The 17,246-nt window shown below is 38.6% G+C and overlaps 1 protein-coding gene across 1 annotated transcript in view; it reads right to left on the bottom strand.

Moving 5' to 3' along the window:
* CUBN (cubilin) overlaps positions 1 to 17,246 on the bottom strand; it is a 301,694-nt gene that overhangs the window by 98,568 nt on the left and 185,880 nt on the right. Inside the window, exons 37-41 of the mRNA XM_003257683.2 lie at positions 11,709 to 11,914; positions 10,646 to 10,830; positions 9,270 to 9,462; positions 4,744 to 4,941; positions 174 to 320 (exon numbers count right to left, since the gene is read on the bottom strand). Of these exons, the coding sequence (XP_003257731.2) occupies positions 174 to 320; positions 4,744 to 4,941; positions 9,270 to 9,462; positions 10,646 to 10,830; positions 11,709 to 11,914 (929 nt within the window). The remainder of the gene's footprint in view (positions 1 to 173; positions 321 to 4,743; positions 4,942 to 9,269; positions 9,463 to 10,645; positions 10,831 to 11,708; positions 11,915 to 17,246) is intronic.

Raw genomic sequence — 17,246 nt, 5'->3', positions numbered from 1 at the left:
ATCAGGACTCAGCATTGATGTAAGGGGAGCCAGCCTTCCAGAGCTTAGGCAGAGACCCATGTCCTCTGACTTGTCTTGTGTCCTGGTGCCCAAAAAAATTATATTAGGAAGAGAGAAAGAGAGGGAAAAAGAGAGGAGATAACATGGGATTAAAAAATATTTGAACTCATTACTCTTGTGAAAGGATGCATTGAAGCCTGCCCTGGTTACACTGGAGTCCGAGGTGAAGCGGATGAACATGTACTCTCCAGTAGACCGGATGGGCCCAGGGATCTCTCTGCCACAGAGAACTGCCAGCTGCTGGGCCAAGTTATTGTCTCCTACGTTGAAAGAAAGGGAACAACATGAAAATACAGTCTTGAGAATCTACTCTACAATCATTTGCAGCTTAGCCAAAGCAGCTTACACATTTTTCTCAGAACAACAGGATTCGTAGGAGATAATGGGATTCTCAAAAAGAAGGACCCCTCAGGGGTGATATCATTCTGGCTCCAGCTTGCAATGGTGCTTCCTGCCTTTTCTTTACCTCCACCCCCCGCCCTTTTTTTTTTGAGATGGAGTCTTCCTCTGTTGCCCAGGTTGGAGTGCAGTGGCACAATCTTGGCTTAATGCAACCTCTGCCTCCCGGGTTCAAGCGATTCTCCTGCCTCAGCCTCCTGAGTAGCTGGTTTTATAGGGGTGCACCACTACTTCTGGCTAACTATTGTATTTTTAGTAGAGGCGGGGGGGTTACCATGTTGGCCAGGCTGGTCTTCAACTCCTCATCTCAAGTGATCCGCCCTCCTCAGCCTCCCAAAGTGCTGGGTTCTTTACCCTTTTTGATAAAGACATCTTTGACAGTTTCCACTGTCTTTCTAAAAACTGGCTGCCAGTTCTCCCTGTCACTAAAACTCAAAATCAGAGTACCTGGGATTGGGAAGCGATGGAGGCCCAGTGATGATATGTGTGTCGATTAGAGACTCTGACCTCAGTTACTCTGATTGCTGAAGGTCAAGTAGGTAAAAGAAAAAAAATAAGTTGGCTCTTTGACCTCAGATCCTACACTAATGTTACATGTCATTCACCAAAAGGTATGCAATTTTATATGCCCTTTCTTCAGTGCCAGTGGGTTTTTTTTAAACAAAACTTTTCATTTGTATTTGTTCATTGCTTTTGTTTGTTTTGGTATAAAAACAACCACACACTTGTGTGGAGGGTGAGAGAAGAGTACCAGCAATTGTGCCCCACCCCCACAGAGAAACAAAGGACAGCAGGGGCACCTCAAGTCTCCTTTCATCTTGATTATCTTGGATACAAGCTTTGATCAAAGCCCTTGTGCCGGCTGAAACCAAAATGGAGCAAAGGGGATTATGGCAGACTTGGATGCCGTGGCTGGGAAAAATGTTGTTTTTTTTTCTTTTGTCCTAAGGCAGAGAATTAATAAATTTCAAGTTTATAAAAAACAAAAATAGAATATGAGACATGAGTAAATATACCCTTTTATACAACCAGCCACATGGATTCTTTGTGGCACTGACTACAACTTGAAACTCATTCATTATTAACTACTTTAGAAAATAAGTTATTTTCTATTCTTGTAATTACAAATGTAATGGCAGACTTATAAATACAAAATGCTCGAAATGGCATTCTTTGGAGGGTTTCTGATCTCTGGAAACTTTTGTGTTCTTTATAATTCAAAAATGTATCTCTTATACTTCCTTTGCATTTATAGTAAGTGCACTTCATTATGCTATTTTGCTACACATTTTGCCCAATATTATTTTTTGTTGACTTATTCTCTGATTACCTGTACTACAAAATTTTGAAGTTTATTATATGTCATTCATTCACGTGTATATTTTATCACTGGATGAAACTGAGTTGAGTCTACTGATTTTTATTTCTTTTCTAAAATTCACTCCAGATCATCTGGTGAAACAATGCTTGTCTCAAAATAAGTGCTTGTTGATTAGCCCACTCATTAGCGGGAAGATGACCCAAAAATCACAGATGGTTTGTTACTTGCCCACCCACCCCTTCAGTCTTCATACTGAGTACTGGGGTATTTCTGGAGCCTTCCAAAACCTCAACATATGGATTGCAGAAAGATTGAGCCTAATCTTTAAAGAGGAGGGGAAGTCAAAGAAGAGTAAAAGCTAGCACTAGAAGGCAACTTGGGAATTCTTTCTCTAGTCCAACCTCTTCATTTTACAGATATAGACACTGAGGCCCCAAGATTATTCAAGACTGACATTTATTGAGCAATGACTATATACCCCTTTAAGTGCTTCAAATGTACTATCTGATTTTATCTTCACAGTGACACTATTAGGTAGGCATTTATTTTTATCCTCATTTTGTATATGAGGAACTGAATCTTACAGGAGATACAAGTCTCTTTGCTGCATGCAAGGGCATAGAGATAGAAGTTAACAGTGATGTTAACCTTTGTAGATTAACCTCAGATGCCCCAAAACCATGCTATTAAATGATTTATCTAAGTTCATGAAGAACGTACGCTTAAGATCTGGAACTAGATTAAAGGATTACTGATTTTTTATACAATTTCTTTTCTATTTAAAAGTTTTTCTAGGACCAATGTAGTTTCATGGAATCTCAGTTTGGAGAAATCTTCGGTATACAGAATGGGTAGGTGCGTGGTCTGGAGGAAACTGATTCATTTTGAACCACAGCAACTCTATAAAATGAACAAGGAGGTGGGACAGTGACTCATTTCTCCCAAGAATGCTGCATGACCCTCTCTGGGGTAGCCCAGGAAGGTTCACAGCCTCCATACAGCAAAAGGCCTGTGATGACGGGCCAATTGCATGAGCAGGAATAGCCTATAAGTATCTTTGTCTGTGGCCAGTTGGCTTTAGATATTTGCTTCAGAATGTTACATGCTTCTGCTACTCAGAAGCAAAAGGCTAGCTGGGCAAAGAACAAATAATTGAAGTGGAATTTAAAATTTAGTCATAAAAATATACTAACAATGTGTAAATGACTACAATACCCACCAACTGACACAGACTAGGCACTCAGTAACTATTTCTTGAATAATTAAACAAATGAGGAAGGAAGGAACCTTATTGAGCATCTACCCACATTGCCAGTGCATAAAAAGGAATCCATACGGAAAGTCCGCATAACCAATTTAAAATATTTGTGTCGTTTTGGCACGCACCTTAGTTTCTTTAGCTCTTTCAAGCCGCCGTGTGCCTGAGCAAGGACACTGATTAAACCTCTCTTAGAAATTTCCATCTAAGTAAACTGAAATCTAAACTATTCCAAATTCGTCATCTACAAAATGCTTGTACTTTTGCTTAAAAAAATGTATTTATTACTTTCCTTAATCCTCAGAAAAAGCCTGTGAGGGAGGTATTTGTCTATCTCACAGATAGAATGGGTTTGGAGCCACTTAGTGACCTGTGCAAGGCCACACAGGAAAAAAGGACTGCTCCCCAGTCTCCCTGCTTCCAAGAGAAGTTAGTGATGAAACAAAAACAACTCAATGGAATGTGATTTTAAAAGAATAAGCATAATTTACTTCATTTATGCAGTTACCTACTGAAGATTTCCTTTGAAGACACTTTTTAAAGCTTCTAATAGGTTCTGAACACTAGAATATGTGTGCAAGGACACATCCTTTCCATTACATGAAAAGTTTTAAATTTCAATATGCACAGGAAGGCTTAGATGGGAAGAGAGCATTCTGGTGCTTTGATGCTCCTCTGTGCAACATGCTGATAGCCAATTGCTGATGGGAAAATGGGGGAGAGTCACACTTTGACATCTCATCATGTGTGTATGATTGACTTGAGTCTCTACTTAGTGTCTTGCCTCTACAGAAGGGACATAAAGCACCTCCACCATTCAGTTTTTCTCACTCAGCAGGGCTCTAGGGATCAGGGATAAGGGAGAAAAGATCTTGCACACTAGCAACCTGTGGGCCAAAGGCAAACATGTTTCTTTTTGCTGAGAATGTGCACATCTAACAAATGATGCTGTGGATCTGGGGGCCACACTGAGAAATACTGATGTGGAGGATGTGGCCTTTCTGCTGTCCTCCTTCATTCCAGTCCATGCAAACTGTGAAGCCCAATTTTGTATAAGGCATACATCAGCAATATTTATGTCTCTAACTTTATGTCACATAGCAACACCATGCCTGTGTACAGAGGAAAGAATACAACAATATCACTCCTTAATTCTACCTATTCTACCCAGATTCAGGGGACAAAGAGAAATGAATACATTACTATTTTACATTCTTCTTATTTTAGAGACAGGGTCTCATTCTGCTGCCCAGGCTGGTCTTGAGCTCCTGGACTCAAGTGATCCTTCTGCCTCGACCTCCCAAAGTGCTGGGATTATGGTGTGAACCACCGTGTCCAGTCACATTACAATTATAATTATTTTTTTCAGCCAGAAATATAAAATATCAATATTTATCTCAGAGGTATCTCAATAGGACAGGTGAACAATGTTGACATTCAGACTATTCTTTCCTTCTTAAGCCTCTAAAAATGCCTTTTTTCCTTATAGAAATGTGCTATTCCTGACATTCTGTGACAGGTAATTTAATACTTTCCTATGTCCTTCAGAAGTTGTAGCCAATTCTGGTACTGATGCCTTCCTTGACCATAATATCTGTGTAATTCCAAACCAAACAGATGGAGGCAGTATGCAAGTCTGATGATAATGGACTAGAACTAAATATGTGTCAGGGTTGAAACTCAGCATTCTTTGTAATGTTCTCACCATCTCGTATCACAAGGCTATCATAGGCACACGTTCGGTGAGATTCAATGTCCAGGGAAAGGATGTTGAGTTCCACGGTAGAGTCTGGAGCCTGGATGAGCCACGTACAGTCCACTCTATTACTGTAACTGTCAGGCCAGCCCGGGGAGAAGAGAAACATGGGTGCATCTGCCGTCCTCAGGAAGCCACCACAAGCACCTGTAGAATAGAAAGCAACATCTTTGACACAGCCCTAATGGAAAAGACGCTAGCTAGCACTTTTTCACTTGAAAGTGACAGCCCTCTACTGAAAACAAGCAACCAATTGAAACGATTTCTCAGAGAAATCAATGAATATCGTACGTAACCCACTGATTGAGAGCTGCAATTTCCGTAATTGATCTTTGATGCAAAAAAATGCATTGTGTTCTCCATTTTCACCATAATTTTGCTATATAACCCGTTTAATATTGAGTGCTGACTATTTAGGCATCAATAAAGACACGTAGAGGATCCCCTGTATTACTGTGGTGGAACTGTATTCATTCCTGTGTTTCTCATGTTTCTTTATCACTTTTGCGTAGTTACTTATGTAATTTATATCTAGGCAATTTTGAGGTGACAGATTAGGGCCCTCTCAGGGTCTATTTCTGGGCATGTGTACAGCTGGGCTTATGTGTGTGGCCTTCTAGATTTCCAGAAACATGTCGGAGCTTTTCAAAGCCCCAGTGGGCATCTCCTTCCCCATTTTTTCCTTTCAAGTTTACTAGTCAGTTTCTCATTAGCTGTAACTGGTGTCACTGCCTCACATGGTTGTGATGTGAAACAGCTGTTGCTGATTGTGTTCGGCAAAGACCCCAGGGACAGGGCTGTTTACACAAGAGTGAGCTCTTGCCCAGGTCCTGTGAAGACAAGACCTGAGAATGCAGTTTTCCAGGAAGTCGCTAAACTGGAATAATGGCAATGCTGAGGAGATGGGCTGTCTTCTGGACATCTGCGGCCCCACCACCCATGGCTGTTAAAGCTGCTCATTTTCACAGCTACTGTGGTCATGAGGCTACTACAAAGCTAGGAGGAGGGAGAGAGAGATGGGAATAGGAAGAGAATGCCACAAAAATGACTCTTACTGAGATTCAGTGATTTTTCTTGAATAAATATGCCTCAGATTCTTGTAAGGCTTTGGTCTATTTCCAGAGTTCTCAAAAAGTTGATTTTAACAATTATTTTTGCCATCACTTTTATGGAGGAATAGATTTCAGAGATCCATTCTTCACCATTTCAGAAGTGTATGACTTTTATGCCATAATATGTTTGAATGTTCTCAGGACCAACAGGAAGTGAATATAAAATGTTGTAGAACTAGGTCCTAATTTCTTTATCCTATTACTATGTACGCTACAGATTTTTTTAAGCAATTTCACATGGAAAATCTGAATGCTGAATGTTATCCAGTATCTTCAAATTTTAAGGTTTTCCTCTACGTGAAATATTTCTTATCTTGAATTTATGAAATATGGTTATAATGACTGTGGGTCATTAGTGCTGTTTGCCAAATATTTCCTTTGTCTCCAGTTCCAAACACAAGGTAGAACTGCATTCTTCGAGTGGCTGAGAGAGGCCATTTGACCGGTTTTGGCCAATGAACTACGAGCAAAAGGCATGTGTTACTTTACACTGAGCACTTTTAAACCGAGACATCCAAGGGCTCTTTTGCCTCCTGCCATGGTCTCAGGCAATATCACAGACAATGGCAGCTCCAACAGCCTGAGTTAGGAAGTGATGGATGATGAGAAGCACCCAGTTAACACAAGAGGAACATGTAGAAGGAGACCTGTTGTTTTCAGCCCCTAAGAGTTTGAAATTATTTGTTACCGCCATATGGCTGAGCTTTTCCTGACTGACACACTGACTGCTTTTCCTACTTGACACATTGAATTTCCTTCAGTTGACCCTAGTCCACAGGAAGCTCATTTTTCTTCCCTTGCTTATTTGCTATTGGTACCAATTGCTTTGTCATTTACCCATTTAATTACGATACCATTATTTAACTGACATACGAGTGCTTTTTCTTTCCCAATCTCTTTTATTATTTATTTTTACCATTTATTTATTTATTTATTTTTAGGACAGGGTCTCACTGGAGTGCAGTGTCATGATCACTGCTCACTGGCAGCATTGAACTCCTAGGCTCAAGCGATTCCCCTGCCTCTGCCTCCCGAGTAGCTGGGACTACAGGCATGCACCACCATGCCTACCTAATTTTTTAAATCTTTTGTAGAGATGGAGTCTCCCTCTGTTGCCCAGGCTGGTCTCAAACTCCTGGGCTTCAAACAACCCTCCCGCCTCAGCCTCCCAAAGTGCTGGGATTATAGGCATGAGCCACTATGCCTGGTTCCCATTACTTGTAAGCACCTGAAGAGTAGAGATTGAATCTCATTTTCCTTTCTTAGTCTCCTCAGTGTATCCATAATAAATTCTCAATAAATATGTGTTGATTTAAAATAAATATATGTGTGTGTATAAGAAATGCTGATAGGACAGGATGGATGCGGAGGCTCATGCCTGTAATTCTAGCACTTTGGGAGGCTGAAGTGGGCAGATCATGAGGTCAGGAGATCAAGACCATCCTGCCTAACACGGTGAAACCCCATCTCTACAAAAAAATACAAAAATTTAGCCGGGCGTGGTGGCGGGTGCTTGTAGTCTCAGCTACTTGGGAGGCTGAGGCAGGAGAATGGTATGAACCCGGGAGGCGGAGCTTGCAGAGAGCCGAGATTGCACCACTGCACTCCAGCCTGGGCGACACAGCGAGACTCCATCTCAAAAAAAAAAAAAAAAAAAAGAAAAGAAATACTGATAGGACAATGCTCAGTAAGTTGATATATTTCAAAATATTAAGGTTTTTTTAGTTTTAATGACACTTTCACAGTGTGGTATCATTACAAGATAATCACTTATGCCATCCAGATAATTAGTAAACTCTAAAATTCTCTTGACCCCTTACTTTCCTTTTTCCTTTTTCTTCTTGACTAAGAAAAATAAAGTTTATGGCTCTCTTCTTCACCTGTCCACTTACATCATACAATTATGGAATTTCATAATAAAATATTAGAAGAAAATTTGTTGGTATAATATTTTACACAAGTAAATAATTCCTTTTCTACCTTGAGGGTTGTAAATATAAAAGAAAGCTTAACTCAAGTTTATTTCTAAGCACTCTGGATATATCCCTCCAGAATTAAATGTTGCCTTTAAATTGCATTTGTCAATCTTGCTGATGGTTCTTTGCTCTTAGATAAACAGATCAATATTTTAAGGAAGAGATTTGTATTCAATGTCATGAAAGCATCTTATTAGAGAAGTAAGAACAACATTTCAGAATGGAATACTAAGGGACATTAAATAAATATAAGTACAAATTATCTTTATTAGTGACTTCTGCCGATATAAGAAGTTAGAAGCAAATAGGCTAATCTTTTAAGTCATAGAACAAGTTCAGAGTTCGAATATTCTTCAATGAGATACCATGATTCTGTGCTCCAATCAAGTATTCAAGGACTTAGAATATCCTCCAAGAAATATCTGATGAATTTCTTCTATGTCAATCCTCAAATCCATAAGAAACCCTCAAATTCATTTAAATAAATTGCTTTTCTTTTCTTTTCTTTTGGAAACGGAGTCTCACTCTGTCACCCAGGCTGGAGTGCAGTGGCATGTTCTCAGCTCACTACAATCTCTCCCTCCTGGTTCAAGCAATTCTCATTTCTCAGCCTCCTGAGTAGCTGAGGCTACAGATGCGCTCCACCACACCCAGCTAATTTTTGTATTTTTAGTAGAGATGGGGTTTTGCCACGTTGGCCAGGCTAGTCTTGAACTCCCGACCACAAGTGATCTGTCTGCCTCTGCCTCCAAAAGTGCTTGGATTACAGGCATGAGCCACCGCACCTGGCCTCATTTAAAAATTTTTCAAGAAAAAAGTCTCCCCAAACAATGCTAGCTCAATATTACTTTCACTGAGGGGATTAGGAATATAAAAAAGTAAACTAAAAGTTTAAAATTCAGCCCATTTTACTTTGAAATATGGAAATTTACAACCAGCTAAGGAGAAACTGAAGCATTTCTGAAGGTACATTTGAAATAAAATGCAGAGGAAAAATAGTTACTTTTATGAGTTGATCCTTAACTAACTGATTGTGTGTGTGTGTGTGTGTGTGAATGTACATGTGTAGTATGTGCAAATCAAATTTTCAGGGATTTCTAAAGTGGTCTCTAGAAATTGTAAGTGGATGATCTTATGGATATCAAGCCCCTAATTATTATAATATAAACAATATAATGGGAAACCTGCATTTTTTAGAAAGAAATGTACAATTTTTACAAAAGGTAGTGTTTATGAACTTAAAATAACACCTGAACATATGGTGGAAGGGCTTTGGGGCTGTACTTATTCTTATGTTTATATCTGGCCCCTGTTATGATAGGACCCTTTGAAACATTGGCCTGCACATACCAGTCCTAAAAAGAACTTCATTTATTACCAAACACACCTGGAGCAATGGTAGGTAAAACACCATCAGGTGCATCCACTGCAAACCACTCCAGAAGGAATCCCTTCCCCGAGATTGAAGAGTCGGAGTAAAAATGAAATGTCAAAGAATTTCCAGTGGAGCTGAAAGATTCAGTCTGGGTACCACAGTAAGCTCCAATTAGGCGGGTGTGAATGCTAGGCCCATCATAGATCTGCACATAAAAACAGATAATACAGCATTGTATTTAGTCAATCATCTATATTTTTCTTCATAAAAAGATAAAATAAAAAATATGCCTTACATTATTACAATGTTATCATAACAAAAAAATGACAAATGAGTAAACATTTTATTTTAGCTTAAAACAGATCCTGCCAGAGAATATAAAATATTATTGAAGGTAATTTAATGTTTTGAAAACATTTGCATCTTTGTTGCAGAATTATATTAATAAACATATGCTGTGGGAATCACTCATAAGATGATTTACAGAAAAATTTGTGGATGAAAAAATAGGAACCAGGATGGTTGCCTACCAACAGTACTTAATAAATGTGCTTTGGGGCTTCAAAGGGAGGAATTAGGAAGAAAGAAGGGAAAATAACAAGAAGAGAAAAGCTTTAATGAGAGAAAGTGGACAGGTTTCCTAAAGGACTCCATATTTCCACAGAAGGAAAGAAGAATTAATGACAACAAAATAACCAAAACTTGCAGGGCTCACCACGTTCAAAGCACTTAGTGAATCTCCTACCTTTGGTTTTAAAATCTCAAATTACCTATTTTGAGGCGTATTCTATGATAATTTTTAAATAGCTCAGGACAAATTCATATTAACAGTTATTATAAAATCCTCTACCAAACAAATTATGTAATAGTCATTCCCATACATATTGGGCACCCATCAGGCACTGGGTTCTATTCATGACCAAGAATCCAAGATGAATAAGGTGTGGTCACAGCCTGTAAGAATCCGATTGTGTTTCTGGAATTGATACAGTAGCCAATGTCTGGATAGCAACGATCACCATGATTTTTATATTTACATTTATTTTTATATGACCCTTAAAATTTTTAATACTCTAACATAAAAACAAAGAGGATAGTAGGAAATAAGACAGAATAAATACTTAGCACATACATGCATGCTTAGACAAAGCTCAACAGGAAAATTATAATAATCCTAAAAAACTCCTTAGATATGAAATGGAAAATAATAAATACAATACTGAAATTGCCTTTGTCCATGTAATCTAGATGCAGTCTGCTCTAAACATGATTTAGAGCAGACTATCCCACATGATTTGCAAATGCTTGAATAGACATTACCTTGGATTTATTTTTACCAATAGCAATTCACCAATATTTATGAACATTGATTGCATGTGGAAACTCACCCTTAATTTGTCATAATAGCAGTTTTGTGTTTCTTCTATGTCCATCTCCAAGATTCTACCATGGACAACGTGAGATACATTCACATTTACTGTCCATTGGTAATTGGAGTTGTGTGGGTAGTTTTCAGGCCAGAAAGGAGAGGCGACTTTCCCATGAGTTCCCACAATATTATCATTGCCAAATACTAGGAGGGAAGACAGAGTAGTAAATCAGACCCACTTAGAGTTGCTCTTTAATCAAATGAAAAAAAAAAACAAAAGGCAAAGGGTGTTGAAAAGGATGGACTTTTAATTGACTGTGATTTCTTTTCTGACTTTTGAAAGAAATACTGCTTCTTTTTTGGTTTCTGGGCTATCACATCCTTAGAAAAGGTCCTTAAAATGTTGCATGGTGTGAAAAGAGGCCACAACTTCCCATGTGAAAAGGGGTTCCCAGCTCCTAGGGGACTTGGGGACATGGGCAGGTGGAGTGAGCAGCCCCACTCTCTAATTTTGGTTTATCTATTTTGCTTTGTTTTTCAAAAGAACAGAACATTTAAAAAAATTTACAAGAAAAACTGATAGTTTGAAATCACATATGAAATAGCCAATAATGGAAAAGTTGAGCTAGAGAATAAAAATATTTAACATTTTATACTATTACAAGAATATCCTATTCTTATATTTGAGCACTTAAGCCAATCTCAAAGTAATACTAAATGTCTTAAATGTGAAGAATGCAGTTTATGAAATCAAATAAAACACACTTGATATAAATACACCAAACCTAAACTATATTACAAGACTCTACTGCAATATCATGAAAAAAACTAATTTAATATTAGGTAGAAATTAGAGCTTAAAAAGAACAATAGAACCATTGAGAGTGCTCTTCCTTGCCCTTATTGAGCCATTCATATATAATTCAGTTTTTCTAATATGTTATAAGGTAACTCACAAAGACAATGTAGGAAAATAGTGTAGAGTTTAGGATTGTTCTTGCTTAATATATTACTGAGAAAATTATTATTTCCAGTTTGTAAGACATATTCTGGAAGCTATCACTAAAATAGATACAACTTACTCTTCATAAATGTGGCCTGGAAGCCTGTGCCGCTGCCAGAACCATCTGAGATAAATCTGACCCACAGGGTATGTCCAACGATGGAAGAATAATTGAGAGGGAAGGAGTTTCCACAGTATCGTCCCACCAAGTGACCCGTGGCATTTCCTTCATGGATCTCCACAAAATCTCTGCTGCAGTCCTGAGAGTCTTCCAACTGGAAAGATCTGATTTGGGGAAAAAATATTTATAGGGATTAAATTGAGAGAATGGACTTTGGGATTCTCCTGGATCACATGCTAGGTTAACCCGTTCACTTTTTTAAAGTTTAACTTTGATCACAAGATTATTCAGCTGTCTCAAAAAATTTCTTTCACTTGGATTTGTTGAAATGTGTATTCAATAGCTACAAAGACAATGAATACACTTCCTTCAAGGAGTTTTCTTCCTAGTGGGCAAAACTGGGCAAGAATACAGAAAAAAATATATAAGGCAGAATAGTGTGAGTGCCATCGGAGCTATAAAGTGGAGTTTAAGAATTGCAAAGCAGAGGCATCACTTCTGATTGTGGGGCTCTGCAATAGCTTGATGGAAAGACTTTTTGAGATGGAAATACACATGTTAGCTGGATGTAAGGAGTATAGATGGTGGGCAAAGAATCATGACACCAAGGCACATGTGCAGAGAAGGGCGGGACATATTCAGAAAACTGCAAGATACCTGGTTTGTTTAAAACACTGAGTACCTCTAAGACTGAGGTGTGAGTTGGTTGAAGGTAAATAATAAAAAAAAGAAACCATTAAAAAGTAACTGGGGCAATATGATGGGATCATTTAGGTGGCACTTAAATGCCCTGCAAAGGCATATGTACTTAATTTCTGGAAAGGCAGCAAAATTATGGGATTTGTGACAACACAGGCTAGTGCTTGAATGTGACCTATTCAACTTGTCTTATATTCTGCAACTATGATGTGATGGGGAGTTGAGGATAGGAAATAGTATCTACCTCATATGATGTTCATAGGTAACATATCTAAAGAGTCTGGAACATGTAGGTGCTAGTTGAGTACTTTCAAAACTTGGCCTTACTGCTTAAAAACATGAGCTACTCAAGATAAAGTGGTATTGGTGTTAAGGGTAGACAAGTGGATGAATGGAATAGGAAAGAATTTCCAGAAGGGGACCCACAAATACACAGCCAATCCAATTCAATCCACGGTGCCAAGACAAATCAAGGGGAAAAGTCATTTTAACAAATGGTGATGCAATAATGGATATCCTTATGGAGAGAGAGGGAAAAAAGAACCTCTACTTCTGCCTATCTTCATACACAGAAACTAATTTGATATTTCTCAAGGATGTAAATATAAAGGCTAGAAACATAAAGATCCTAGAAGAAAACACGGAGAAAAATCTTTGTGACCTTGGGATGGGCAAATATTTCTTAGACAGAATGCAAAAAGCACTAACCATAAGATAAAAAATTAATAAATTTGAATTCAAAAATAAACATTTCATTAAAGACATGAATAAGATAATAAATAGACTGTGTTTGGTGGCCCACAACCATAATCTCAGCACTTTGGGAGGCTAAGGTGGGAGGATCACTTGAGCCCAGGAGTTTGAGACCAGCCTGGGCAACACAGTAAGACCCCCTCTCTGCAAAAAATAAAATGTAACTATGTGTGGTGGCCTGTGCCTATAATCTCAGCTACTTGGGAGACTGAGGCAGGAAGATTGCTTAAGCCTGGGAGATCGAGGCTGAAGTGAGGGGTGATCGTGCCACTTCACTCCAGCCTATGCGACAGAGTGAGATCCTGTCCAGAAAAATATATATATTTTAAAAAATGAAAAGGCAAGTTACAGACCGGGCTGGGGAAAGGGGAGATAATTGTAAAGTATTTATCTAGCAAGGGACTCATAGTTCAAATATAAAAGGAATTCCTACAGATAATGGAAAAACAAACAACCAAATTAAAAGTGGACAAAGGGCTTGAGCAGATATTCATAAAAGAAGACAATAAAATGGCTACCAAGAATATGAAAAGTACTCTATATGATTAGTCATCAGAGCAATGCAACTTAAATACCACAGTCAGATATCATTCCACACCCATCATAAGGGCTAAAATAAAAAGACTGACAAGATCAATTGTTGACAAGTGTGCAAAGCAACTGAAGTCTTATATATTCCTCGTGGGACTGCATACTGACATAGCCACTTTGAATAATTATTTGGGAGTTTCTTGTAAAATTAAATGCACATCCAATTAATGCCCAGAAATTCTACCCCTAAATATATACCCGAAGAAAATAAAAACACATGACCAAGCTAGTATCCTGAATATAAAATAACTCCTGCAACTCGAAAATTAAAAAACAAATAACCCAATTAAAATGGCAAAGAAACTGAATAGACAATTCTCCAAAGAAGATTTATGAATGGCCAATAAAAACATGAAAAGATTTTCAACATTATTAGTCATTAGAGAAATGCAAATCAAAACCACAATGAGATAACACTGCAAACCACTAGGAAGGCTTATTATTTAAAAATGGAAAATAAGAAGTGTTGATGAGGATATGGAGAAATTAGAACTCTTATGCATTACTAAAGGGAATTTAAAATAGTCCATCCCTATAGAAAAGTTTGGTGGTTCCTCAAAAAGTTAAACATAGTATTATCATATGAACCAGCAATTTCACTTCTAGGTTTATACCCCGAGGAAATGAAAGTATGAACTCAAACAGGAAAGGGGAAAGGGGAAAGGAAAAAGGGAAGGGAAGGGAAGGGAAGGGAAGGGAAGGGGAGGGGAGGGAGGGGAAGGGAAGGGGAAGGGAGGGAAGGGGAAGGGAAGGGGAAGGGAAGGGGAAGGGAAGGGGAAGGGAAGGGGAAGGGAAGGGGAAGGGAAGGGGAAGGAAGGGGAAGGGAAGGGAAGGGAAGGGAAGGGAAGGGAAGGGGAAGGGAAGGGAAGGGGAAGGGAAGGGAAGGGGAAGGGATGGGGAAGGGAAGGGAAGGGGAAGGGAAGGAGAAGGGGAAGGGGAAGGGGAAGGGAGGGGAATGGAAGGAAAGGGGAAGGGGAAGGGAAGGGGAAGGGGAAAAGAAAGGAAAGGAAAGGAAGGGAATGGAAAGATTCCATTTCAAGATTTTACTTTATGCTAAGTATAATGCTCCCCTGGGGCTCTAGCTCAGCTAATGGGGGAGAATGGTTAGAGATAACCAGCCTGGAGGCTCTGGCCACCTCAAACCCTACCACTAATCAACATACCAGGCACATCTCTGGTCATTCCCTGCCTACCAGACCACAGGGGTGGAGGAACTGGTCAGCTCTGCTCTACCCTAGCTCTCAAGCCAGATACTAGCATTGGTAGGTCTCTAACCAAATCAGTAAGGCTGGTGGTAAGCTGGTGGCTCTCACAATCCCACCAAGGTGGGTCACTACAGTATAGACCATCTGGACTAGTCTAGATGGAATTTTTACAGCAAGCTATAACTGATAATTGAAATCGGGATATATCCACATCAGACAAAGCAAACCAGGTATTTGTCTCCTTTGACAATCTGATGATTTATAACGCAATATTTGTATCTTCAATCTTTTTTTTATTTTGCAAGGAATTGGTCTAAATCCATCTTTGGGATGGCTGCCAAGTTTCGTGAATACATTCAGGTTCAATTTTATTACCCATAATATGATCAACAATGTGAAATACGCTAAAATTATTTTCTTCTGCTTCTCAGAAAGCAGAAAGGGAAGAAAGGGAGATCATTTTCCTCAGAAGGTAAATTACATGGAGTTGCCTCTAAAATCTTTCTTTTCAAAGTGCAGTGCATAATCCAGCAACACCAGCATCACCGGAGAGCTCGTATGAAACAAGGAATCTGGCCGCACCAACCCACTCAGTGAGAAAGTGAACTTCAGCAAGATCCTAGGGGATCAACATGCACATTAGCATTCTGTCTGACGCTCCAGAAGATTACAAAGTGAAGGTCTTATCTATGTACTAGACTAGTGTAATCCAGTGCTAGACGGCAGACAAGACATTCCATTGGACATGGTGGTAGGGAAATGCCTATAAGGATTAAATTAAACTTCAAAAAAAGCTTTATTATGCTTGGAAGTCTTTGCTTTAGGCTGGTACATTTTACAAGCAACTACACCCTTTGGCTTAGATCTGTTAGTAAATGTAGGATGTGGAACAAAAATAGTACAATCACCGTTTCTTATTATCTCATTCTGATTCTTGAACCGAGACCAATCACTTTCTAAAAGCACTCTGCAAGTATGAAATACCATTTCTGTCAATTCCCTGCCTACCAAACCACAGGGGTGAAGTAACTGGTCAGAAAGATTCCACTGCACTTTGAATAGAAAGATTTTAGAGGCAACTGCATGTAATTTACCTTCTGAGGAAAATGATCTCCCTTTCTTCCCTTTCTGCTTTCTGAGAAGCAGAAGAAAACAATTTTAGCATATTTCATATTGTTGGTCATATTATGGGTAATAAATGGTTAAATATATGTCTTACAAAAAACTCCTTTTTAGGTTTTATTTCTCCCCGTTCCTTTTTGTTACAGATTCAACTATAATTTCTCCAGTCTTCTTCCCTACTCAGTTTCACCACAATCTCAGCCCCATGTTTTAGAGCTTGATGTGATACACATGCTTCTCATATGCTCTCACACACGCCAGGGTAATGTTTCCAAGCATCCATCTGGATAGAATTTAGACCAGGGCAGAAATAACTCACAGGCCTTGTCTTCTCATTAATCAACTGCAAAAAAAGAGGCATCTTGCAGTCTAAAAAATCCATTTTAAAAATAAAAAGCAAGTAACTCAGAGTAATCAAAATTAACTTCTTACAGGCGAGAAAGGAAATAGCTGAGTCATTACGATGTTCTATACCATATAACTAAATATATATAATTAAAATGTAATGTCTATTAAGCACTGAAATAGATGAAACTTGCTTTCTGTGTGTGTAATCTCCCATCCTCTGGAAGGAGAGCCTAGTGCTGCCCGTTTGGATTTATTTGTGAACTATCACAGAAGATACTTCAGAAATGGTAAAGATTGAGAGAATTAGGTCACCGAACATTTGCTATGCAGCAGCTGTGTGGTATGCGTTTTAAATTTGACATCTTCTTTAACCTTCACAGTCCTAGAAATTTGAAATTATTATAAATTTGTTTATAGAAACTTGTTATTATTATCCCACAGAAATAAAATGAATTTAATTAAATAGCTTCTTAATGTTGGCTTATGAGTAATTTATCAAGACCTGAAATCTTATCTGTCTTGAACACCTAGCTCAGTTCCTGGCAACCGCTGAATGAGAGCAGTCAACAATGTGAATGTGGAAGAGACAAAGAGGAAAAGACCAAAAAAAAAAAAAATCATTTTATGTGGCAATTCTGATAAGCCTACTAAAGCTGTGCGAAGGGCTTTGGATTTTATTCTAAGGACAATGATGGTGTTTTATTGACCAATATATAGAAAGCACCTCATAGGTGAGTAGCATGTGCCAACTACATGCCTAGCACATATTAGGAGCTTA

This window comes from Nomascus leucogenys, chromosome 9 (assembly GCF_006542625.1).
Source record: "Nomascus leucogenys isolate Asia chromosome 9, Asia_NLE_v1, whole genome shotgun sequence".
NCBI lineage: Eukaryota > Metazoa > Chordata > Mammalia > Primates > Hylobatidae > Nomascus > Nomascus leucogenys.
Note: the sequence above shows the minus strand (reverse complement) of the source record. Positions and strands in the feature narration are given on the sequence as shown.